This window comes from Gadus morhua, chromosome 15 (assembly GCF_902167405.1).
Source record: "Gadus morhua chromosome 15, gadMor3.0, whole genome shotgun sequence".
NCBI lineage: Eukaryota > Metazoa > Chordata > Actinopteri > Gadiformes > Gadidae > Gadus > Gadus morhua.
The window spans coordinates 17,530,992-17,555,991 of record NC_044062.1 but is presented as its reverse complement, the minus strand read 5'-3'; the positions used below and the strand labels follow the sequence as shown (position 1 = coordinate 17,555,991).

At 44.2% G+C, this 25,000-nt stretch overlaps 1 protein-coding gene across 1 annotated transcript in view; it reads left to right on the top strand.

Moving 5' to 3' along the window:
• rims1a (regulating synaptic membrane exocytosis 1a) overlaps nucleotides 1–25,000 on the top strand; it is a 55,273-nt gene that overhangs the window by 27,286 nt on the left and 2,987 nt on the right. The window contains exons 9-28 of the mRNA XM_030379774.1: nucleotides 268–381; nucleotides 642–741; nucleotides 1,492–1,615; nucleotides 2,957–2,974; nucleotides 4,844–4,890; nucleotides 5,870–5,985; nucleotides 6,471–6,601; nucleotides 9,204–9,375; nucleotides 9,765–9,918; nucleotides 12,011–12,173; nucleotides 13,297–13,401; nucleotides 14,081–14,140; nucleotides 15,837–15,926; nucleotides 16,623–16,739; nucleotides 18,066–18,140; nucleotides 20,722–20,831; nucleotides 21,300–21,418; nucleotides 22,206–22,366; nucleotides 23,580–23,779; nucleotides 24,255–24,293. Of these exons, the coding sequence (XP_030235634.1) occupies nucleotides 268–381; nucleotides 642–741; nucleotides 1,492–1,615; nucleotides 2,957–2,974; nucleotides 4,844–4,890; nucleotides 5,870–5,985; nucleotides 6,471–6,601; nucleotides 9,204–9,375; nucleotides 9,765–9,918; nucleotides 12,011–12,173; nucleotides 13,297–13,401; nucleotides 14,081–14,140; nucleotides 15,837–15,926; nucleotides 16,623–16,739; nucleotides 18,066–18,140; nucleotides 20,722–20,831; nucleotides 21,300–21,418; nucleotides 22,206–22,366; nucleotides 23,580–23,779; nucleotides 24,255–24,293 (2,215 nt within the window). The remainder of the gene's footprint in view (nucleotides 1–267; nucleotides 382–641; nucleotides 742–1,491; nucleotides 1,616–2,956; nucleotides 2,975–4,843; nucleotides 4,891–5,869; nucleotides 5,986–6,470; nucleotides 6,602–9,203; nucleotides 9,376–9,764; nucleotides 9,919–12,010; nucleotides 12,174–13,296; nucleotides 13,402–14,080; nucleotides 14,141–15,836; nucleotides 15,927–16,622; nucleotides 16,740–18,065; nucleotides 18,141–20,721; nucleotides 20,832–21,299; nucleotides 21,419–22,205; nucleotides 22,367–23,579; nucleotides 23,780–24,254; nucleotides 24,294–25,000) is intronic.

The window sequence follows — 25,000 nt, the reverse complement described above, 5'->3', positions numbered from 1 at the left end:
TATTTTGTGATGACGTGTGTCCATGTTTAATTAAATCTGTTAATTATTCTGTATGATATCTGCATAACCTCTGTGCGCATCTCATTGTAGAAGGCGTGCATAATGAAGCGCATGTAAATGTGATTTTACGTTACGCCTGAACATGTGTCTCTGCGCTGACCTGCGCACCGGGCCTGTCCTGTTCTGCATGCTGCGTCTGTATTCGGCGCTCCACCGCGACGGCCTGACAGCTACAAGGGGCTCACATGTCCCCTTGACCTCCCACAGCATCCCGTAGCCTGGGAACCGTCCAAAGAAGGAGACCATCAAATAGGACGCATCACCCTGAGCAAGAGGAGTGCCGCCATGCCAAAAGAGGCCGGGGCCCTACTGGGGTTAAAGGTCAGATCGAAGCTGGACACACATAATGTAGATGCATGTAAAGCTAAGAACATGGCGACAGAGATGAGGCACTGCGTTTTAATTTTCTTCGTACTTTCGTTAACTCTTAAAGGACAAATATCCTAGATTACCGAACTTCTAAATGGTTTACCAAACATTTGAATAGTTCAAGTTAGATAGTTACAACACATAGAGTGCTAGAGTGAATTTGTCCAAACTAACTGTGTTGATACGCTGTGATTGTCCCTCCTGTCCCTCAGGTGGTGGGCGGCAGAGTGACAGAGTCAGGGAGGCTAGGAGCCTTCATCACCAAAGTCAAGAAGGGCAGCCTGGCTGACGTTGTGGGCCATTTAAGGGCAGGTGGGCTGTAGGACACACACACACACACACACACACACACACACACACACACACACACACACACACACACACACACACACACACACACACACACACACACACACACACACACACACACACACACACACACACGAACATCAAATTTATTTATGATGGATTATATTATTTTATTTATGTATCTATTTAAAATATATTTATATATAAATTATGTTATATTATATAAAGTGTCAATTTTTAAATTTGCATTGCAGTTGGCCCACATTTCCCAAATCCAAACTTCTAAACTTCTAGACTGTACTTCTGTTGTGCATGCATGAAATACATAAACAGGCCTCCAGACAACTGTTTGTATTTATTGCGACTATTTTAACAATGTAGCAGGAACTCTCCCATTCCCAGCTTTTGACCTTCTCTGAATGATGCAGCTGTTTTTATATAGAACCTGATATGCTAAATAAGGGATTCAACACTTTTGAATGCTGTGTAAGAACTGAATATATATATATATATATATATATATATATATATATATATATATATATATATATGATATAACAAAGCAATCAAGTGTCTTGAGGATATTTTTGGGATGATCATTCTACACCCTTTCCTTGGTAACTCAGAATTTGCCAGATGTGCCACAATTAATTTACTATTACATAATATATTTCTCAACACACTCAAATTACAGATTCATAAAACACTGATTAGGTTTGAAAGCAAAGACAATTTAAAACTGCTGAATTTCAGGTGATGAAGTTTTACAATGGAATGGCAAGCTGTTGCCGGGGGCAACCATGAAGGAAGTTTACAACATCATCCTTGAGTCTCAAGCCGAGCCCCAAGTGGATCTGGTGGTATCCCGGCCTATTGGGTAAGCTAAGGACCAGACCCTACTGCACAACAATCACACTATGAAACGTCATTCCTTTCCAATCGTATTCAAAACAGCATTCATTTAAGTCTGACCACTAGAGGGCATTGAGTACTCTCACATACATTCCAGCCACTACACTAGATACTTTGTCTATGGAAAGCCTCAAAATGTTCATGGATCATCTGCAGCAATGCTCCTTGGTGGGGCAGAATTTACGTTTGGCACAAGGCAATGGTGCTATGGTAGAGATTGGATGGATTTTCTGATAAACTTGGTGTGTTAGGATATTATGCTAGCAGGCGTTACACTGATTGGTATAATCATGACATATAACACAGATATATCCGGTTATAACTTGGCCTCCCAAAGGAGTCAAGAGCATTGTATGTGCTGTGTTGACGTTGACCCCTTCATTTAATCTAGGCAGTCCGCTGGAAGGCGGTTTGAATCTGTACACAGACTAGAGGCTGTGTGGGCGCATCCAACAGATCCAAAATAGCCACCACAGCACCTGCCAAGTGCCAAGTGAAGTTTCCTTTGTGACTTGAGTGCTATTGCCTTTAAAAGTGCAATAGTGCTTGCATTCTGTCAGAGTCTGAATGACTACTTACAGCATCCGGGCCTATCCACTGTTGAAATTTAAAGGTTAACTTTTATTGGCTTATTTCTCTATTCATGCATGTAAGCAGGCACTTTTGACTTCAGTAATATCAAATGTATTCCCGTATATTTACTGAAAGAATTCAACTATTACACCAGGTTTGTAAAATGGAGAGTTATTTTAAGGACCAGCTAGATGAGCCCAGCTTTATGTCTCAAATTCACACAATTATATATAAGTTACTGCAATTTCATGTCGATACAAATAGGATTTTGTGTTATCACCTTGCAACGCTTTTTGTACAACCTCAACATGCTGGGTGCATTGTTGTGACAGAAAATAGTCTGGGTATTTTCAGGGAACAAGACGATTTGCATAAGTGGTTTTCAGGTACTGTAGGACTCACTGTATGAGTGTACTACTGTATCTAGATAAGGTGAGTCTCATTGAGTCTCCAAGAGCCATATAAAGGTTCAAAGCTCAGGCAGTATTTCAAAGTTGATTTGGCAATTTCTCTTTATTTCTGCTGAGACACATTTAATGAAGCTTCCATCAGAACCAAACCTTCACCTCCATTTCACACCACGGCATCCTCATTCCCCACAATCATATCTTCATTTTTTTCATAAAAACACCCAAAAATGTCCCTCCCACAATAATGCAATATCCCAATACAACGTACTCCTTCAATGGTTAAAAAATTGAATGTATGAATTTCTCTCCAAACACTTGCGAAGGGTGTGTAGAAAATATCAGTAAGTAAACAAAACAACCTGTTGCATTAATAGATCCTCCAAGTCTTCCCATCCTAAAATTATCTGCACTCCCCTGGTCCCCCACACCCGTATGTGATGCTGCTGCTTCTGCCATTTTACCCCCCCACACACTCCATTTTACCCCCCCACACACTCCAATTCCAATCAAATTGAATTGTATTTTGAAACAATGCCAAGCGGTTGCAAATGTCAGCTGTTTTACAAATAGTTGCAGATGCTACATTTTCTTCCTTTAAAGAGGGGTTATAATCGTCTTCAACCTAAGATTTACATTTCCCTGCCCACTAGCGTTGCTACTGAGGCTCTTATGGGCAACGTCTCTATTGTAAGGATCTTACCTGAATAGGCAGTCAATTTAGGAAATATGGCATCGTCCAACCATTTCAGTTAGAGCATTATAATATATCTTAGCTAGCACATTGATTTGACAAAATTTCAAGCAGGTACCTAATATGGAATGCACTTAGTTAGATACCTACCTAGTGAGGACCAGAAGTTGTGAAAAGCCTACTAGTACAATTGGTACAGTTGTCGCCCATCTATGTGTATAGGGCTGGGACATCAGGAAAACCATCCAAACAGCAGCCAGCACCTCATTCGTTTGGAGGTCCTGTAGGTCGCCCTGTTTATCACTGGGAGGGGTTCTGCTGCAGAATCCAACACAAGTACTCCCAAAACACAACTGTTGGCTAGTAACGTACAGTAGATGGACGCAATTACCAGTATTTGACAAGAGTTACATTTCTATAAACTTGACTCACTCTAATCTGATTTAAAGAAGAATGCCTTTGAAATTCGTATACTGTAGGGACAGAAGAAAGATCCAGTAGATCACTTATATGCTTACAAGTCCCTTCCTATCAGAGGTCTTTCTTTCTAACGTGTAATAAAACGTAACAAGTTTGACACCCCTCTTTAACTGAACAAACTTACATGCTCATAAGAACGAATGCAAAATGGCCATTTCACACAGTCTTGGGACAGTATATGTGCTTTTGTAAGCTTTATGATGTTTTGTGCAGTCCATTGGGTCCTTCATTCCAACATCAAGTCTTTTTGTTCAAACATTTACCCAAAGTGGTGGTAAGTCGGTGCTAAAACCTACAATCGTAACTTCAAATTTAAAGATGCTCACAGGCAGTGTCCTAAATTTACAGCTCCAAATACATTATCTCTGTGTGTCTTTTACCACCGGACAGTGTGGTGCCACAGCGGGTCATGCTGCTGCCTCAGAGATAAAGAGACGTGTGGGGGCTGTTTCCGGCTCATCACATGCATTCTACACATTTGTCGACCATAAATTGGCCTTTTCTTCGATTCTTAAGACTTGGCTCCCTAACCTGCTGACACCAACAGGGAAATAAATAATGTCAAGAGGGGCCATACTGTGAGCATATTTAAAGATCATGGACAAATAATGGCCAGTGTTTCCCTTGGGTCCCTGGGCTGATATTCATGGCAGCTGTTATCATAGGTGGGCTTATGGGCTATGTGGCTGTGTGCAGGTCTTACACAATAATGGGTGTGCCTTGCATAATAATAGTGGGTGTTGCGTGTATTGCTGTGGGCGTACTCTTGTATGATTCTGGACTGCCACGAATACCACCATGCTTCCCTGGAAAACACTGGATTGATGACAAGAGCCCCCCCCCCCTGCTTTTACTCTGTTCATTGACACCCACAATATTTCTACCTGGGTATCTAAATGACAAAAAAATACTTAAGACTAATTGTAGAGAACGCATAGTGAGCATGCTTGCCTGTGAAGTGAACTTTAATGACTCATTCTTCTTCCAATCAGGCACTGGTATGACTCTGACTGAAATTTATCTTCCTTCTGTTTTCCAGTGATATCCCAAGAATCCCCGACACATCACACCCTCCATTAGGATCTAGTACGTATCTCATGTGGTCTGTCCGTACGTCTGTCCCTATAGCTCTCTTTCACACCGCTTCTTTCTCATCATGCGGTCTAGCTTCTTAACTCTGCATCTCTCTCTCCCTCGCTTTCCCTTTTGATTTGTTTGTTTGTTTTTGTTTAAGTGAAATCCCTATCTTGCTATCACTATCTTCCTTCCTGATATTTAATTCTGAATTGTTGTACCTTCTTAAACTCAGTGATTTCTTCACAGTGGCTTTCTTCAGAGAATAACCAAAATGGTTAATAAGTACTTCAAAGCTTCATTCAATCTCTTGATTTGCAAATTCTCAGGATACTACGATTGCCCTCTTCCTGCTCAGACTGTTCATCCAGATCAAAGTTGTTATCGCAGTACTGGCCATGTCATCAAAAGAGGATACTATCTCTGGCTTTAATGGGCCGGAGATAAGAGGTCAAATTCTCCATTTCATGGCTGTTACAAACACCGTCCACACAGATAGAATGGCCAGCTTGCCCTGGAGATATTTATACAAATCATTTGGTGAGCATAAATGACCGAAAAACCGGTCTGATTGATGCCATCGTATTTAACACTACTGCACACTACTGCTGGGTTAACTATTGTAACTGGTACAGACCCAGCATATCTCCTGATGGATGTATGGACACATTTGGGCAAACAGACTGGTTTGACTTGCTGAAAGGCAAATTATCAGTGCCAGCATGCCTGTTTTGCAACATTTAATAATTGTAAGACATACTACTTACACATACTATAAAATCACACTAGACTACCCCACCTGCTGCAATTTACCAATTAATCAATCCAATTTGACAATTTCTACAATCTGAATAAACTAGCGTTAATTCATAATTTACCACTTGAACCAAGGTTCCCACAGAACCCCTGCAGGCTGTGTGTCCTTGCCCGGGTCTGGGTTTAGAATCAAACTCCTTCCTCCCTCCTGTTCTCCTTACTGTGGCTCCGGCAGCAGGTTCCAGCTCCTTCGAGTCCCCCAAGATGGACCGACCGTCCATCTCCGTCCAGTCTCCCTCCAACGCCGGCATGCTGCGAAACGCACCGCAGCTGCTGCCTGGACAGATCTCTGTACGTATGTCTGTGTGTGTCTGTGTGTGTGTGTGTGTGTGTGTGTGTGTGTATGTGTGTATGAGTTTGAGTGTAGGCCTATGTCAGCTTGTTTGCTCTAGGGATACAGTGCATGAGGGGTGGAGAGTGTTTTTGCGTTTATATGATTAATGAGCATGAGCCTATATATGTGGTCATATGCGGTGTGAAAATTGTGTGTGTTTGTGTGCTTGATTGCGGGTACAAGCGAGTGTTAAGCTTTGGTTTGAAGTTTGTGTCCTTGTAGGCTTTGGTGTGCATGCATGTGTTTGTGTCCGAGTGTGTTTGCGTTGGTATTTGCGGGTATAATTAAGTGTTACGCTATGATTCTATGATGTGGGTGTGTTTGCCTGTGTGTGTGTGTGTGTGTGTGTGTGTGTCTGTGTGTGTGTGTTTGTTCATGTGTGTGTTTCCCTGTGCATGGTGCATTTCTGTCTCTAAACACCTGCCTCCGTGCCGTCACTCAGGTGAGGCTGTGGTATGACAAAGCGGGCCACCAGCTTATCGTCAACGTGCTGCAGGCCGTGGAGCTTCCCCTCCGACCGGACGGGCGACCCAGAAGCCTTTACGTCAAGATGTACTTCCTCCCGGACCGAAGGTAGCCCTCCCAGACCCCCCACTGCGTGAAGCCACGGCGCTCCGATGTCCCACTATATACAGGATGAATCCAATTGGCCAAAAGTCATACCCTACCCCAACAAGCTAGGTTATTTAACATTCTAAGGACACTACCCAGATAGCAAACACTCATTGAAACTATCTTATATCAACATTCTGTTGTCAACATTAAATCATTGAATCAACATCACACTCTGATGTTGATTCTATATAATTTTGCACCCTTTTTTTTATATCGAAACAACGTTGAAAACCTGTCCATAGATTAACGTAATTTCAATGCTATTTCAGTTATCAGGAATATTGAAACAATGATAAAATGTCAATTGAACTAAGGATCGACATAATTTCAATGGAATTTCAATCGTTATTAAGCATAGAAAATTATTGCTAGGCATACAAAAATGTAATTCCCTAAATTAAATAGCCTATAATGAATATCCTGCCTTATAGACAGCCAGGATGTGAAAAAGTGATGGAACATTTGAAAGCTTGTATGCCAATAGCCTAGCCTAAAACACTGACCAGACCACACTGTTTAAGGTAAAAAACAAATCATTTGGTTACACTCTTTTCATTGCTATTTCATTCATTCATTATTTGTCCTAGTTACACTTTATGGTCCGACATCTTTTTTAAAAATGTTTGTCGTCCAGTCCTCCTGCCCGGTCTGGTGCATAGCGCAGCCACTTTTGCACACCATGGGCAAAAGTGAATTGGGTGACGGCGGCTGTCCCAATCTGTTGTGTAAGAGCATCTAAAACAGAAAATACAAGCGCAACACAAAAAATTAGCCTTAAGGTTTAACAGAACTCCAACATACAGTATATGCACACTTAGAAACAAATTCGGTAGCCTAGGAGATTTTTTTTTAAATGATATACATATCCAGTGGGGGGCTTCCATGGTGGCCCGCTGCGGTCACATCTGTGGGTAGCACAAGGTGCTAAGTGCTAGCCTTACTGCCTTTCATTTGATCGACTAGCCGGCAGGCTGCACTACGCTAGCGTTGGTGCCGGTGTTCACCGGCACCAAATAGCGGTGCTGTTTTAAAGGTCCCATGACATGCCGCCAGGTGTGGGCTGATTAGCCGTTTCAAGCCGTTCATCAACCATAATGATGATTCAGATGTAAAATCAATATTTATTCAATGTTGGCTTGCTGTCTGGGTAGCGGGCTAACAACGATAAGATGCTAATTACCTTGCGAGGCTGACCTCCTAAACAGGCGATTACATGCTAAGTAGGCTTACACCTTAACATTCATAGCACCCTAACAGGCTAAGTATCTTACATGCTAAATATCCTAACTTAATGCTAGGTCGCTTACATTAACCTGCTAAGAAGCCTTTCATGCAGTAGCCTATGAAGTACAAGCATCTTTTTGAAAACTTCCAACAAGAAAACCCACAACAATGAGTCACCACGCCACCATTAACTCATTATATGGGCAACCTGATTGTATGTATTTATTTTATATAGTTAGTTCGATTTATAAATTTTTTCACCTGTTTATATTCTCCTTATTAATTCATCGTTAATAATGGATCCACGCGCTAATTATAATTCTTGTTGCGCTCTGCGAGGCTGACCCTCACCGCTTTCTTCTTCCTTCTTTAAAGGGACACGCTTCCTTGTGGGGAAGTTGTGAAGAGTATTTTTCCACCCATAAATTTTACGAGGAGCTCAGTTTACTATAGGACAACTGAGGACAGCTCCTAGTCAGGCCTCCCACCGCTGCACCCTCAGACCCCTGTAGCATTGCCATAGGTTAACATCCTGTCTGCCTGCACGCATGTTGAGATGAAATATGAATCCCCAGAAATGACACCAGCATCACCTTTATCTTGGGTCAATTTGACTCTATGATTAATCAACCATGTTTTTTAAATGCACAGGGGGTCGTGCTGTTGGCAATATGTTTTTGGCCAGTACGTCTGTGCTGCAGTTAAACAAATCAATACATCTCAGTCCATTTGTGCAGTTTAAGGTTTGATTCAAGCGGCGGATTTAAAGATAATGATCTTCAGGATAAACTTGTGCCGCTGCAATGTGTTTCAGTGAAACAATCTGTAAACTGTTGGCAATGGATGGCCCTGCTGCGATTTATGACTGTGTCTGGACGCCGACCGGTTAGGACAGCCTACAGAACGTCCTCGCTCAGCTTAATTAGCCAAATTGAGTTTAGGTAGTATTTCCTCATGATACAATGTCTCCCAAATGTTATCAAATATGCACGGGACAGCACTTGAGTCACGGCTGCATTAGTAAGGCCCATTCACTGTATTGCTGCAGGGACCTATGGAACTTATGTGGAATTAAAAGTTGGAAGGTTTTATCTATACGGTTGAATTTGAAGTATAGAAAGGAAGGATAGACAGTGATCTTGAAGAGTAGAAAAAGTGTATCAGTATTATTTCTATTGGATTGTAAAAAAAATGAAGCGAATACACTTCATCTGAACATGATTTGAAAATGGCCTCAAAAGTCGACTTGATTGCGTGGTCACAGTTTCGGTGTGTTGTGTCTCTGTGCGGTTTCTCTGCGTCTCTGTGTGTTGGGGTCCCGCCTGTCCCCCCACAGCGACAAGAGCAAGCGGCGGACGAAGACGGTGAAGAAGACGGTGGAGCCCAAGTGGAGCCAGAAGTTTGTGTACACGCACGTGCACCGCCGGGACTTCCGCAACCACATGCTGGAGCTGACCGTGTGGGACCAGCCCCGGATGCCCGACGAGGACAGCACCTTCATGGGGGAGGTGAGAGGGGGAGACAGGGGCGCCTATGGAGACACGGCAGACAAAGGCGCACACGCTGTTACAGCGTTAGAAACTTATATTTAGAGAGAGACATATGGGTCAACGTGAACTGATGCACACATACAGACAGACAGGTACACACACACACAACCGCGCGTGCGCACGCACACACACACACACACAAAATCCACCCAACCCAAACCACAATTCCACCATCCTTACACTAAACACACAGACAAACAGACACACACACACACACACACACACACACACACACACACACACACACACACACACACACACACACACACACACACACACACACACACACACACACACACACACACACACACACCTATCACTGTGCCGCTGGTCCTTCCCCGTGGTAGATCCTGATAGAGTTGGAGACGGCGAAGCTGGACGACCAGCCCCACTGGTACCCCCTCCAGACCCACGACGTGTCCTCCATCCCTCTGCCCCGCCCCTCGCCCTACCTGCCACGCAGGAACACAAACACAGAAGCCCCGGCCAAGAAGCTGCAGCGTAAGTCTGCCCTGTGAGCTTGTGTGTGTGTGTGTGTGTGTGTGTGTGTGTGTGTGTGTGTGTGTGTGTGTGTGTGTGTGTGTGTGTGTGTGTGTGTGTGTGTGTACGGATAACTATATGTATACGCATGGTCTGTGTGTTTCTGTGTCAAGGCTGACATAACAAGGATAAGCTGTGTGCACTGATGTCTGCTTACTCTAACCATAATGTTTGCTCCCGTATGTGTGTATGTCTTTTGTATGTTTGTATATATCTGTGTGTGTGTGAGTGTACATGATATGTGTATGATATCTGTGTGTGTCTGTGTTTGTCTGTCTTTGCATCAGAGTTTATATGTGTGTCGTGTTTTGTATGCATGTCGGTCTGCTGGATGCATGTTTGTGCTATCCGGTGTGTGTGTGTGTGGGTGTGTGTGTGTGTGTGGGTGTGTGTCTGATGTATATTTGTGTGTTTGATGTGTGCGTGTGTGTGTGTAGGATCTCAGCGTGTAACAGAGCCTGAGTTTGATGACACTACCCCAGTAGTGTGTAAAGGTGGGTGGGGGTCTCCACATCGTCCGCCGGCTTTCAAAACAGGTTATTTCTGGTGGCAGATGCATTTTAAACCAAAATATACATTTATAGATTAATATATATTGTAAACAAGCAAACAACCTGAATTATCAAAATAACAAAACTGGTTACATGATAGACCACCATAAATAATTTCCCGATCTAGAAACAGTGCCTTGCTGTTGACTGTGTGTAACTTCACTGCACCTAGATAGCAGTCAGCCTACATAGCCCTGCTCTTATTAGGTGTTCCGGACATAAATAGAAGCACAAGCCTGGGAAATGAGCTCAATGAGATAAATACTACCATGTACGATCCAAGACCACAAGCTCTTCCTGCGTGTGTTTGTGTGTGATTGCTGTGTGTTTTTAAATGTGTGTCTTCGGCATGTGTGCATGCGTGTGTTTGTGTGTGTTTATTTATTGAGCTTTTGTTTGACTGTAAGAGATGTTGCAACAAGAATAATAGAGAGAGAGAGAGAGAGAGAGAGAGAGAGAGAGAGAGAGAGAGAGAGAGAGAGAGAGAGAGAGAGAGAGAGAGAGAGAGAGAGAGAGAGAGAGAGAGAGAGAGAGAGAGAGAGAGAGTGGGGAGAGAGAGAGGGGGGGAGAGAGAGAGTGGGGGAGAGAGAGAGAGAGAGAGAGAGAGAGAGAGAGAGAGAGAGAGAGAGAGAGAGAGAGAGAGAGAGAGATAGAGAGCGAGAGAGAGAGAGCGAGAGAGAGAGAGAGAGAGCGAGAGAGAGAGAGGAAAAACACGAGAGACTCCCCTCTCTCCGACCAGTTTTCTTCTCCATGTTCTATCATCTTCCCTACATGGCGGGAGAACAGGACAGCGAGGGCCTCAATAGCACTCCTCCAAACAAACACAAACTCCCAAACCGCCGGCTTTGAGGAGCCTCTTCTCTGTCAGTAGTAGCAGCCAATCACGTTGGGCGGCTGAGATGCATGGGCTCTCTTCAAGGCTGGTGGTTTGCGGGGGCTATTTATAACCCGTCCTCAGGGATGGGCCTTCGTCGACACCAAATCTTTTCAATTAAACAAAACGCCAATTAGACAACGTCTCCTCTCGCTCTAGGTAGCTCTGCTGTTTTCCTGACGTGTGTTCTGAGTTGTGTCATATTAACAGACATGTTCATGTAAGAGTGTACATTCCTGACTCCTGTTGTGATGCTACATGGGAGGCCTTGACAAACGCAGCTTGTGTATCGATGCGCACCATGTGGCATACGTTAAAAAAATTAAAGCATCCGTATAATTATGCACTGAAATAAGGATTTTATCTTGCTCCACTCCCCAAAGGTCACAGGTTGAGCGAGAGTAAAATTGAGTGTTACGTGTGAAATATCGGTAAGACATAGTACAGTGACTCTCAGCAGCTTCTCATTCGGTATGCTGGAACCACAGAGAAGCAAAAGCACATGCTAAAAACAGTACTACATCAGAAGCTGAATTGATATTAATGACCAATACAAACACGTTTAGCTTTGTCTTAAGTGTGATGTGCACCACATGAATGAATGCACTGTGTGTGGGGGGGGATGCAGCAGACGGGCGCGGCCGGGAGAGACAGCGGGAGCCCTTGTCCAGCCTGGAGGTGCCGGAGCAGCGCCAACCGTCCAATCACCATCTCCGATCTCGCTCCGTCTCGCCACACCGCGAGGAGCAGGGGCGCACGCGCTCCCGGCCCCCCAACATCCCCACCCAGCGGTCAGTATGACATCATAACACCCCCCCCCCCCCCCCCCCCTCCCCCCCCAACCCCCCATCCCCCCAGTCCTTGTAGAAGTGACTTCTGGGAAATATATGCCATTTGTATTTCTATCCTTGTTGTCCTTTCTGCTACAACTTATAAAAACTAAAGCTAAAACTAAATTCTATATCTTTCAAAACAGTTTGGATTTATAGGAGCAGAACCAATTGATCCCAACCCAAAAAGTGGCAAAAACGTGTAACTCTCAGTGATGGACGGGGGTAGACAGAGTGAGGAACAGTGGTTGGAAGACAGCAGACTGGGCCCATATACTAATGAAACGCCGGGGGATATTAACCCCCTGCCACACCGCTCGTTTAATTTTTTCTAATGTTTTATTATTCTCCTGGCCCGTGCCGGCGGAGGCCAGCCCTGCTGCCAACATTGCTTTTACCTGCTGTGCTAAATTGGCTCATGCACAGCACAAGCCAAGTGTCTGTCTGATGGCTTCCAGGGATGGCCAGAACCTCTCTCTCTCTCTCTCTCTCTCTCTCTCTCTCTCTCTCTCTCTCTCTCTTTCTCTCTCTCTCTCTCTCTCTCTCTCTCTCTCTCTCTCTCTCTCTCTCTCTCTCTCTCTCTCTCTCTCTCTCTCTCTCTCTCTCTCTTTCTCTCCATCCCCCTTTCTCTCCCTCCCTCTCTCTCTCCCTGACTCTGACTATCTGAGTGTCTGACTGTATATCTGACTGTCAGTCTGTCCGTCTATCTGTCTGTCTTCCTTCCATTCTTTCTTTATGTCTTTCTTTTCTTCTTTCTTTCTTTCTTTCTTTCTTTCAATCTTCTATCTTTCTTTCTCTCAGTCCTACCTCCTCTGCTCCTCTTCTACCTCTCTCTTAACGAACTCCCCGTCTATCTGACTGCGTGTCTCTCTGTCTATCTGTCTGTGTCTGCCTTCCTTCTTTTCTTTCTTTCTTCCCATCGTTCCGTCCTTCTCCCAATCCTTCCTCCTCTCTTCCTCACATACCTCTCTCTTATGGATCTCCCCGTCCTCTTCATTCGGTCTAGTTAACTGCTGCTCATCCCTCCTGTTCTCTGTGTTGACTCTGCTTTCGTCCCTCTGTCTGTCCCTCTGTCCGTCTGCAGGAGCCTGGACGACGAGATCCCCCAGAGCCGGCGCTCTCGCTCCCCGAAGCGCTACCCCGACTCCTCCAGGGGCCACCACCAGAGCCACGACTATCTCCAGGACAGGTCGGTTCCAGGGTAACACGTGTGTGTTTGCGGCGTGTGTTCTGCCGGAGGCCGGGTCACTCGGCCCAGAGTCGGCTCGGTTTGCGTCGGTGCCTCGGTAAAAGTGTGTTGCGTTTATTTGATGCAAGACGACCTGCTGCATTTCCCGATGTGTTTGTCAGGTGAGGAAACTGGATGGAGCATACGTGCAAACAGGTCTGTGTGTACTTTGTGTCTCTTGACAGACGGCGCGAGGGTAACATGAGACCAAGAGTGAAAGAGAGAGAGAAAGAGAGAGGGAAAGAATTGACATTCATCCTCCTTTATTCATCTTGTAGCTCTTTCTTTCAGCTCACCTCGTTGTGTTTGAGTGTCGGACATGGACTGCTCACACATGCCAAGTCCATGTGTTGTGTAAGACGACTGTAACGGGGTCTATTCAGAGAGTAGAGAAGGAGATTGTAGTATTTCTAGGCCTTCACACAGTGATCTGTTGCCTCTCCTTCTGTGTGTGGGCGTCTAGATATAGTTGTTATTTATGTTGTGTGTGTGTGTGAGTGTGTGCTCTTGCGCGCGTGCATGTGTGACGTTGGCTTATGAGCAGAACCGTCTCTCTCTCCCCTGTTCACCTATTCTCTCCCTGTGCTTCCTGTTGTTCACGGATTTTCTCACGTGTCATCCGTTGCCATGGTAACCCCAGTAAGCTCATCATGATCCACCAATCAATGCGGGGCAAAAGTGCTGAGTGCCTACACATCAGGTAACACCAGCCAATCACCACATCTCTTCCTGTTTTGGTTTTTTATATTTGGCTTTTGGCATCATTGTATCATGGCTCTGCACAAGCGTTTAAAGCTTTGTCGGGACTTCATATATCGCATTATATATTTTTCATGCATATTTTCCTTCCATTAATCGTCACTGTTACACACAGAAACAGAACATAGAGTAGCATTGAGATAGGTTTCCTTTGGGATACGTTTCATAAAGGTATTCCATAGCTGTAGTATGTTGGTCTATCCACTAGAGGGAGCTATTGTCTTTCCAAACAAAAGATTTGTTGCTGAATTGTGATCGTTAAAAATACAGAATCATTCACATATGCCATTTCCATGGCATCCATGTTAGTGCTTCTCATTTGTCTCACGTCTTTGCAAATTATGTTGAAAGTGGCATGCATAGTTCATGACGAAGGCTCGCCCCATTATATAGAACAGTATGCTGACCTGCTTTTTCAATACTTATTTCCATAATTAGCCAGCATTGTTGCCCTTGGAAGCGATGTGGTTGTGCGAATAGCTTGCATCATTTGCTTCTATATTCAATGGAGGAACCTGAAACCAACACAACCCAAAATGAAAACTTGCATGGAAAGGACATCTAAAAATGAGAGATCTCCCCTGAGGGTTTAACATTGCTAAGCTGTTGGTGCTTTTAGTTTTTTTTAGATCCTGGAAGCTTTCCTTATATCTTTAAGTATTTTCCTACCTGCTTCTCCCTTCCTTCCCTTGCTTTGTCTGCTGCATGCATGCGTAAAACAACCATCCAAACCAAGTGTCCCCCAAAGGGCTGTCAGGAGGTCCCTAACGGCACAGTAACACACACACACACACACACACACACACACACACACACACACACACACACACACACACACACACACACACACACACACACACACACACACACACACACACACACACACAAGCTTGCACAGGTCAGTCCTGCACGAGTCAGCCTGCAGCACTACCCCCTGCTGTGATACTGTGAAAGGTTAAAACATTAATAGCTCACACAAACAAACACACATACACTTTTCTCCAGGTGAGTATCAACCATAGCATCAGCCATTTCTATGTTTTTGTTTTCAGCTGAAAATTGTCTTTTTTTAATTAGGTTTATATTTAAATAGTTTTACACTTCCTTTACCTTCATCCTTGAATGTATTTTTATTGGTTGGAATACTTTTCCTCAGGCCGCGTGTGCAAGCCTAACAACTAAGTGGCACATTTAGGCACATGCACATACAGTATGTTCAGATATACATACTCACATACACACATAAAACCATACAAAGATACGCACAGGGTTGAATGACAGGCCCACAGAGCAAGAGGATAGTCTTTTTGGTTACTATGACGATGATATTTTGTCCTCAAACTGCATCACTGTCTCAACTTGACAGCCCCCTTCCCTAATTGTGTGTCTGGTGTCAAACCACCTGTTCTTAATGTCTTCATTCTGTTTCCTATGTTCAGAGGACCATTATGATTTTGACAATCTAAAATTATCTCTTTATGTACTTTTTTTGGTTGTCTCTTTTCTTTCCCCCGCCTCTTTTGTGATCCTCCTCCCTCCCTTCCCCCTTTCCCCCCCATTATCACCTTCTTCATCCTCATCATCTTCCTCCGCCTCATTCTGCATTGGACGGCATGTTGCTCTCTGGCGCCCCCTAGTGATGTGCAGCCGTCTCTGGACAGGGCTCGGAGCGCTAGCACCAACTGTCTGCCCTCAGACTACCATGCCCCCTCACCAGAGTCTGAAAGGTACCAGCCCACCTCCCTCCTTAATCTCCACTCCTCTCCTCCCCTCCACCTTTCCACCCTCTTCTCTGTCTCCAACTTACTTGCATCCACTTCCAACAGACCTCCCCTACCCCCCCCCCCCCCCCCCCGCCATCTATTTAGCTTCCACTGATTCTATTTTACAGTATAGAAGACATTTTAATCACTTCTCTGCACTTTGTCCTTCTTTTCATGCCGAACCCTAAATCAGTCACAACCGTACCTATCTGGTGTACTTCAATGTTTTAAAGTGTTATTCACTACCCCTCCAGAATGGAGAGCTTTACCTTCACAGTGGCTCTTAAACCCAGAGGCTTTATACCCCATGCTTACCCTATGATGCTTCATACTTTGTGTTACACAACCATTAACCTTATGAATATATTTTACTACCAAATCTCAACACCATTCCTTACGTTATATTGTATAGTAGATGTATTTGGCACAAACAAATGGGGATTGGATTACTGCTGTCTCTCCTCTGAACTAATGCCATTCAAAGTAACAAAAAGGGTGACAATTCCTCACTCTCCTTTTCCATTGTAACGGGTACATTTGTTTAAAAGAGTCTAATGTGGACGAGATAAAAGTATAATATTAATAAAGAGGCTTATCACGGGAACTAAGGGCCGCGTCGTCAAATCTTGGAAGTGAGCAATTTCGCATTCTTGTGTATAGAAAACCTTTTTCCCAATCCCTGCCCCGGAGACGTCCGGCCAGCCCTAGGATTCTTATCCAACATGCGTCCCCCGAAGATGACAGGTACCCCCCCCCCCCCCCCCACACCCAAGTGCTGTGTCTCTGGGGTTGGATTCTGGACCCAATTGTGGCCTGACCGGCAAATAAATAGCACTATTTGCTAAATTAGCACAGTTCGGTTTAGCCAAGACAAAAGTAAACAAATTGTCACTAAAAGGAAAAATAAATGGACGTTCTTAACCAGTTCCAGCCCTACTGAATTTGTTTGGGTCCTTGTTCGCGATTCAGAATACTGTATGTTCTGCTGCAGGTTGGGTCCATTGGGGTTCAGAACACTGTTGAATCTCCTCAACCCTCGTAGTAAACCCACCTCCCTTTTCAGTTGATGCTAAAAGCTGCTTGCTACCATACTAACCTCTTTAGTAAACGTTGCTGTTTATTTCACACTGACAAGCCAACACACCTTTAACGTGAAATTCTACATTAGTTAAGATTCTAATGAGCTTAAGAAAACAAGCAAAATAAACAATGTTTAGATATTATTTATCATGCAATGATCCTGACGCTAATTCTGTCTCTAACCCTCACTTTTATTTGCATTTAGTAGTCTCCTGACTTGAATAAGTTGTTCTAACTCTTTTTCACGACATTTTATTTTATCATTTTACAGAAATCTCCTCATTTATTTGAAGTGTTCGCTTAAATGGCTTAAACTCTGTGCTTTCCGTTGGTCTGGTTTAAAGAATGATGTCAAGAATCGTGATTATGCGCGTGATTGTGTGTGTGTGCTCCTTACAGCTGTTAGTTTGTTTGGCTGCTATAGATTTCTCTTCTCTCAGGATGGATTATTTTGCCAGCTGTATTGGTGCGTTTGCTTGCTGTGGAAGTAGTTCTGTGGTTGTAGTTTCTCTTCAGTCTGTATCAAAAGCGTTTAGAGACGGGCGTATGGTTTCATGCTAATGTTTTAAATACTGTATGACATGCATTTGTGTATGTGTGTGTGTGTTTGATACACATGTTCATCTCATAAATGTAGAATATGGATGGTGCTCCCTTTCAAAAAGACTTTTTTCACCTCAGTAAAAAATTGAGACAGACTCAAGCATTTTCACTCACTCACTTATCCACTCAGTCATTCAACTACTCACCCACCAATCACATAAACAAGTCAAGAAAAGGAAGCATTGTGTTTGTTTCAGAATTCCATCATCCATCCATTCATTAATTACTTATCCATTGATTCAATCCTTAATTAATACATGCATTAATTCAGTGTTTCCCCATTCCAGCTGTAGTGGGTATTATTTCCAGATCACTGACTTTTAAAGACCAACGACCCCATAGTTGGCATTGACACCGTGCGTCATGCTATGCGTCCATCTTTCCCTGTTGTGTTTCCTTGGTTAAACCGGCACTCTCCAGGTACCCTGGGACCCTGGGAACACATGAATGTCACACTCTGGGCAGGATGCTGGCTGACAGTGTCCGCGGTGGCAGGTAAGACATGGAGGCCTGCCATGTCAACCCGGGCCCAGTCGGTCCGTCATTCAGTCTGACAGACAAACAGGATGGCTGAAGTTCACTATTCCCCAAGCCCCTTAAAGCTTCTGGTGTGTGCTCATTGGTCAATCCTCTTGGGAGGAATTTTAGAGATTGGTTAGAGAGAAAAGGGAAAATCCTTTGATATCATAAATCGATTGGTTTCAACCAAATGTTTACATGTAGGCTTTTTTTATTGGAGATGCTTGCTTTCATATACAAGCATGGAAATATTATAAGTGTATTGTAATATTACATTACCCTTGTGGTTAAAATATTACATGAGAGATTGTTGAGATTGTTATCTCATTTGAATCTCATCAGTTTTTACTACCGAGATTCTGAAGTTTAGGTCAGGGTCAAGTTAAGGATCTGTGCAAATTTTCTGCGTGAATATCTTACCAGATATTCATGGTATTCATGTATACTCGTTTTCGCATCTCGAGAGAAAAAAATAAAACATCACATCTCATCCAGTATGTCTATCAGATTGCCTGACAAACATGTCACACCTCAGTTCAAAATCATGTATTATACCATTTCCTGTTCACTGGCCTGGCTGTACTAGTCATACCAGCTCTGTCATGAGGTCAAGTCTCTTCGTTAGTCCTGAACTTTTTGTGTTCATCCTGAAAGGGAACTTATAAATCATATAAATACCATCTTCACATCTTTCTTTATAGTACCCTTCAAAGGGTGGAATCATTCCACCTTATGTTAACGAGCTTGACAGAGACCCCATGAGCTCTATATTGCCTGAATTGCCAACTCACAACAAAGGCACAAATACAACATCCTTGTCAAATTTAATTTGTACAACTGCTCAGAAACACCATACACAATAGATAACCTGTGATATACTATATATCCTACATCAGACCGTTGGTATGTTTAAGTGCTGTTTTGGCAAATTATTTTAAATGCACTTACACAACTGCAAGCTATTAGAGTGTTGTTTAATAGGATTTGTTTTTTGTAAAGCTTTTTGCTTTCCAACGTATTGTCCTCCTTCTCTTTGCCCATTTTATCTCTGCATGCTGCCGCTTTGTGCTTTGTGTTTGGGGATTGGGTTTGTATTGTGTGTGTGTGTGTGTGTGTGTGTGTGTGTGTGTGTGTGTGTGTGTGTGTGTGTGTGTGTGTGTGTGTGTGTGTGTGTGTGTGTGTGTGTGTGTGTGTGTGTGTCTTTGTGTGTATGCGTGAAAGTGTATGGCTTAATGTGTGCATATCTCAATTAAGCCAGTCCCTCCCAGAAGTCCCCTCTCTCCAGTCGTTTGGTACGGAGACAGCTGATCCTAAGGCCTCCTTGTGAGACGGGTTCTATATGTCAGTGGTTCCTCTCCTCACACTTCAAGTTCCAACATTTCACAGGGAGGTCTATTATAAGAGAGGTCCTTCTTTTAAAATAGCAAGGTTGCACCCTTATATACTCAGGGATTGTTATTTTCTCTATTTGTTTATTCTTTGAATGAAGTGGTAATTATTTTGACCAGAAATCATGCATGATAGTCACTCATGTTTGCTTGTGCTGGTTTGTGCTGGTGTGCTATTAGTAAGTCAATACCAAAATAAAAGAAGGGGTTAATTTGAATGAATACTGGGAACCTCTGTTATAAATGTGAGGCTGGACAAGGTGTCTCTTCCTTCTCCGTTCTTTGGCAGTGTGTTTGTCTTCTCCCAATGTGTATTCTGATGTGTTTGAATGTGCTGGTGGTGTTAATAATAGTGTAAGTGTATTCAGGTGTTGTCGTATAGTTTGACTCCTGTGTGTCTTTGTTTAAAGCTGGTGTAGGCAATTTGAAGGAAACAGCAAGCTAGATTTTGAAAGTATCCCACCAAAAAACTCCCCCTACTACATTCAGGCCCAGTCATGCCCAATGAAATATCAGGTACCTACCTACCGAGTAAGTAGACATGTAGACAGACATGAAGTTCATCCAATAATTTCATTGGGGCCAAATTAATTTATTAGGCCTGCGACAACCACAGATAAAGTTTTTTTCTTTCAGCTGCTGTACTACAAATTGCTCACTGATTCCTGCAGCTTCCCACTTGAAAAATCGAAATTAAGTTTTGCTTAAATTGTTAATTTAGTTCAATTTAATTTAATCGGCACTTGTATGGTGTTTTCTGTTAATTTTCTGCCTATGCCAAAGACTTCTACATACGTCTAGATTTTTTTCACCTATGTTGCCACAGCGATGCATTTGATTTTGATGCAGTCTGTTTTTAATTCGAGTCTATTCTAAGTTAATAGTGTAACGATTCTTCATGTGAAGGGCCTGATAAATATACATGATCTCCTCCTCAGAACGTGTGCTAGAGGAGGCACATCAGCGTCCTTTCTTGGACTGTCAAACATGATAAGATGTGATGTCAGTCTCATGATGTCAACATTTTTACCACCCAAATCCCTCCACGCGTCGTGGCGCCGTCGTACTGACAGTTACAAATGAGTAACTAAACCTTCCCCTTTATTATCACCTCCACCCCTCCAATACCCCCTTTCCTCCTCTTCCTCCTCTCTCTGTCGTCCCTGTAGGGGCCATCCCCAGGGCGGGACCCCTCAGTCGTCCTCCGCAGCCCCCCCCTCTGCCCGCAGGGTGAGACAGCTCCCCCAGGTCCCGGCAAAAATCAGTACGGTGGAGGAAGGTGAGTGGAGGTCCATTGTGTGTTTCTCGTCTGCATGGGTTTGTGTTTCAGCGACTGGGTTTGTGTTATCTTACACATTTTTAGTTTGTAAACGGCCAGGGGAGAAACCACATGGGATTTAGTATGGCTTCAAGGGCTAGCTCCTTGATTTGTGCGTCGTTTCAGGAAGGTTTGCCTCCATCAGGCATGGGGTCCGATTAGATCATTTGGTGAATTGCGGGTAAAAAGAAATTAAGTTGACTGATTGAGACAGACCCTTATATACATGAATGTATATGAGAATAACAAAATCATATCTTCATGTTTTTTACTTGATACTTTTTTAATTTGAAAGCTCTAACTTTCAAATGTTTTGGGCGTTTTTTCGTGTGTATGGAGTTCCGCGTTACCAGTCGTCCGTGTCTGAAGCTGTACCTAGATGCTCAGCGCACCTCCTCTCTTGTGCTCCCCTGCATGACCGCTCACCAGCCCTGGCGTCGGAGGAGCTTCTTCGGCAGCTGCCAATAAGGGTCCATTCCAACCGGACATCGGCCCCCGCGGCCTCCAGCCAACAAGACCTCACCCGGAACCTGAAGAACAAACGAGAGGTGGGCCCCATGTCACGTAGCAGTGGTACCAGCCGTGCTCCCCGAGTCTTTAGTTCTTCCTCCTCCGCCCATGCCCCTATGCGTCCTTTCCCACATTACGGTCAAAAGCATCCTTTACCAAGGTGGAACGCGGAAACATGCCGAGAATCAAGGAGATCCAGGTCCGACTGGGAGCAAAAACAAAGAAGTTCAGCTGTATTGATTATTGTCACATTTAAGAGTTTCCAAAAGATAACCGCACCAATCGAAAGCCTTTCACTTTGAAAGTATACATTGAAATCCCCACAAAGAGAAAAAAATAAGAATAATTGTCCAGAGGATTATTCCCCATCTGATCCAAGCTTGCTGAGGAGCACTATTAGGACCTGGCTCTTATACTGAGGAACACTATCATGACCTGGCTCTTATGCTGATGAACACTTTCATGACCTGGCTCTACTCTTGAGGAACACTATCATGACCTGGCTGTTATACTGAGCAGCACTATCATGACCTGGCTCTTATGCTGATGAACACTTTCATGACCCGGCTCTTCTCTTGAGGAACACTATCATGACCTGGCTCCTCTGTCCTTCCCCTGGAACACCTGCACAAACCCCTTGATACCCAATCCCTATTCCATCTCCAACGTTCCTCCTCAACCACCTCTACCAGTCTCCCAGTCTTTCTTGCTTTGTGATAATCCAAAGAGTAAAGCAGGTTTCTTGGTAGATCTGATGTAAGTTGTGCCTGCTGTATAACCCCCTGTGTCTCTCCCCCCCCCCCCCCCCCCTTCTCTGGCTCCCAGCTCTATAAGGACCAGCCGAGGAGCTGTGAGAACGTTTCTCACAAGTCCTCGGACAGCGATGTCAGCGACGGGTCAGCCCTGTCTCGCACCAGCAGTGCCTCTCACATCAGTAGCACCAGCTACATGTCCATCCAGTCAGAGAGACCCAGGGGCCGCTTAAGGTGGGCCGCAAGCACACACATATGCACACACACACACACACACACACACACACACACACACACACACACACACACACACACACACACACACACACACACACACACACACACAGACAGACAGACAGACAGACAGACAGACAGACAGACAGACAGACAGACAGACAGACAGACAGACAGACAGACAGACAGACAGACAGACAGACAGACAGACAGACAGACAGACAGACAGACAGACAGACAGACAGACAGACAGACAGACAGACAGACAGACAGACAGACAGACAGACAGACAGACAGACAGACAGACAGACAGACAGACAGACAGACAGACAGACAGACAGACAGACAGACAGACAGACAGACAGACAGACAGACAGACAGACAGACAGACAGACAGACAGACAGACAGACAGACAGACAGACAGACAGACAGACAGACAGACAGACAGACAGACAGACAGACAGACAGACAGACAGACAGACAGACAGACAGACAGACAGACAGACAGACAGACAGACAGACAGACAGACAGACACACACACACACACACAGAAATAGCATATTTTTTTATTGTTATGGTGTCATTATGAAGGCTTCTTTTCATTCACAATCAGTATTTGTATCGGCGTTAGGTAACCCCGTTATTTTTTCAATAACGGGGTAATCTAACTAATTACTGTTTCCGTCGTTACAACACCGTTACTGTTACTGTACGTTAAATGCGGTGCGTTTCTATGAATTGATTGAATAAACTGCGTAATCCGAACACAGCCCTGGCTCCAAACACAAACTGCTAGTGAGGAGACTGGGTGGGTTAACAATGAGATAAGCGATTATGATTGGCTAAGGCAGAGTCATGTTTCATGGTAGCCAATGGGAGCCAGTGTTTTTACACACAAGCCATGACACGCGTGCCACACACACACACGCGCACACGCACACACCAAACAGATTCGATGAAGCAGCAGAAATGGCGATTCCGGAGCAATCCGATAAAAAGTTGGCATTTTCTGTAGTATTCGGCAGATGTTCCACAGCCTTTGCAACCAAGCAAATTACAATTCAGTTGGAAGTATATCAGGGCCTTGAATGGGCAGTTCAACCATTTAACACATTAAGGCCAAGTGAAAACTACTCAGAAAAATCCAAATTCCCCCCTTCCCCTTCCTCCTCCTCCTCCTCCTCCTCCTCCCCCTCCTCCTCCTCCTCCAGCCGTGCCATGCGAGCCACGGGCCGCCAGATGCTGAAGAGCACCAGCTGCGAGGTGATCGGCATGGAGCACGCCGACGGCAGCCAGTCGGACACGGCGCTGGGCAGCGGCGTCAAGAAGCGGCGCCCAAGCATCGGTCAGCGTGTGGTCGCCATACTGCCGTCCCGGAGGAGCCAGAGCACCTCGCAGATCAGTCAAACAGGTCTGGACCGCGACCGCAAGCCCCGCACGGAAACCCCCCGCGACCCATGCTACCGCACACACTGAGAAAAGACACATCGACGCCATGGAGAATTAGGAGCGCTCAACACAGAGCCTCGCCGTGTTAAAAGTCCACTAGGCTGGCACTTCTTTATGACATGAATACAATGATGGCACAATAAATACAATAAAATAATACATTATATGATAATACATATAATACAATAATACAATGAAAGAAAATCTAAATTAATTGAAAAAAGAATAAGCAATGTAATACAATGGACACAGTATGGCAAAAACACAAATGGTCAAATTAATAAATCACACACCTAAGTACATTGCAAAACAGGAAATCATACTGAGTGGCATAAAAGTCGAGATCTCTGTCCCACAATTTATATTCATTGTTGTTGTTGCAGTCTTGTTTTTCTGTATTGGGTTCACGGTTGTTGTGTGTGTATGTATTGTTACAGAGGCGGCATCAAAGGCGGTGGAGAGCCGGAAGGGTAAAGGTTAGTTAGTCTGATAGTATAAACACAACAACTAGGGAGAGACTGAACGATTGACGTAGCATACGGAAAGACCAACAGAACAAGGTGTAAGCCATGGTCTTGATATTTATATTTAGTTATATAGCCTACAGACTGACCAACACAAGACCAAATAAACCTTGCATAGAGACCCCACAGAAGACCAAGAGAGCAGACTGAAAGACAGACATAGCTTAATCCAACTGGTAAAACATTGAAACTGGACACCTGAAGACTGATAACTACATAGACTCAAGTACACAGACATAGCATCGAAACCAGAGTATAAGACTGAAAGTCAGATAACATACAGACAGGACGACTATCCAATAGCAATTAGAAAGTCAGGAATACTAAACACTCGCTTTCAGGCAATCAGACAACAGACTCCCAGAGAGACAGGGTTAGTGACGGACCGCGGTTCTGGACAGGGAGATAGATAGACTGTGCTTGTAGGCCAGGTAATTGGAAAGAACTGCTCCTTACCGCCCCTGCATGCTTCTGCTTACCCCAGTCCTGCCAATCCCTTCTGCCCCAGCTTGAAAGCTCTGCTCCTGAATTAATATTTTTTAAATAGTCTTTATAGTGAGTCCTTTGAGTCCATCAAAACTCATTTTGCGCAAAAGCTTCCCAGTTGAGTTGTGGCCGGTCATTGTTCAGAAAAAATGGTATATCTGCATATTGTGGTC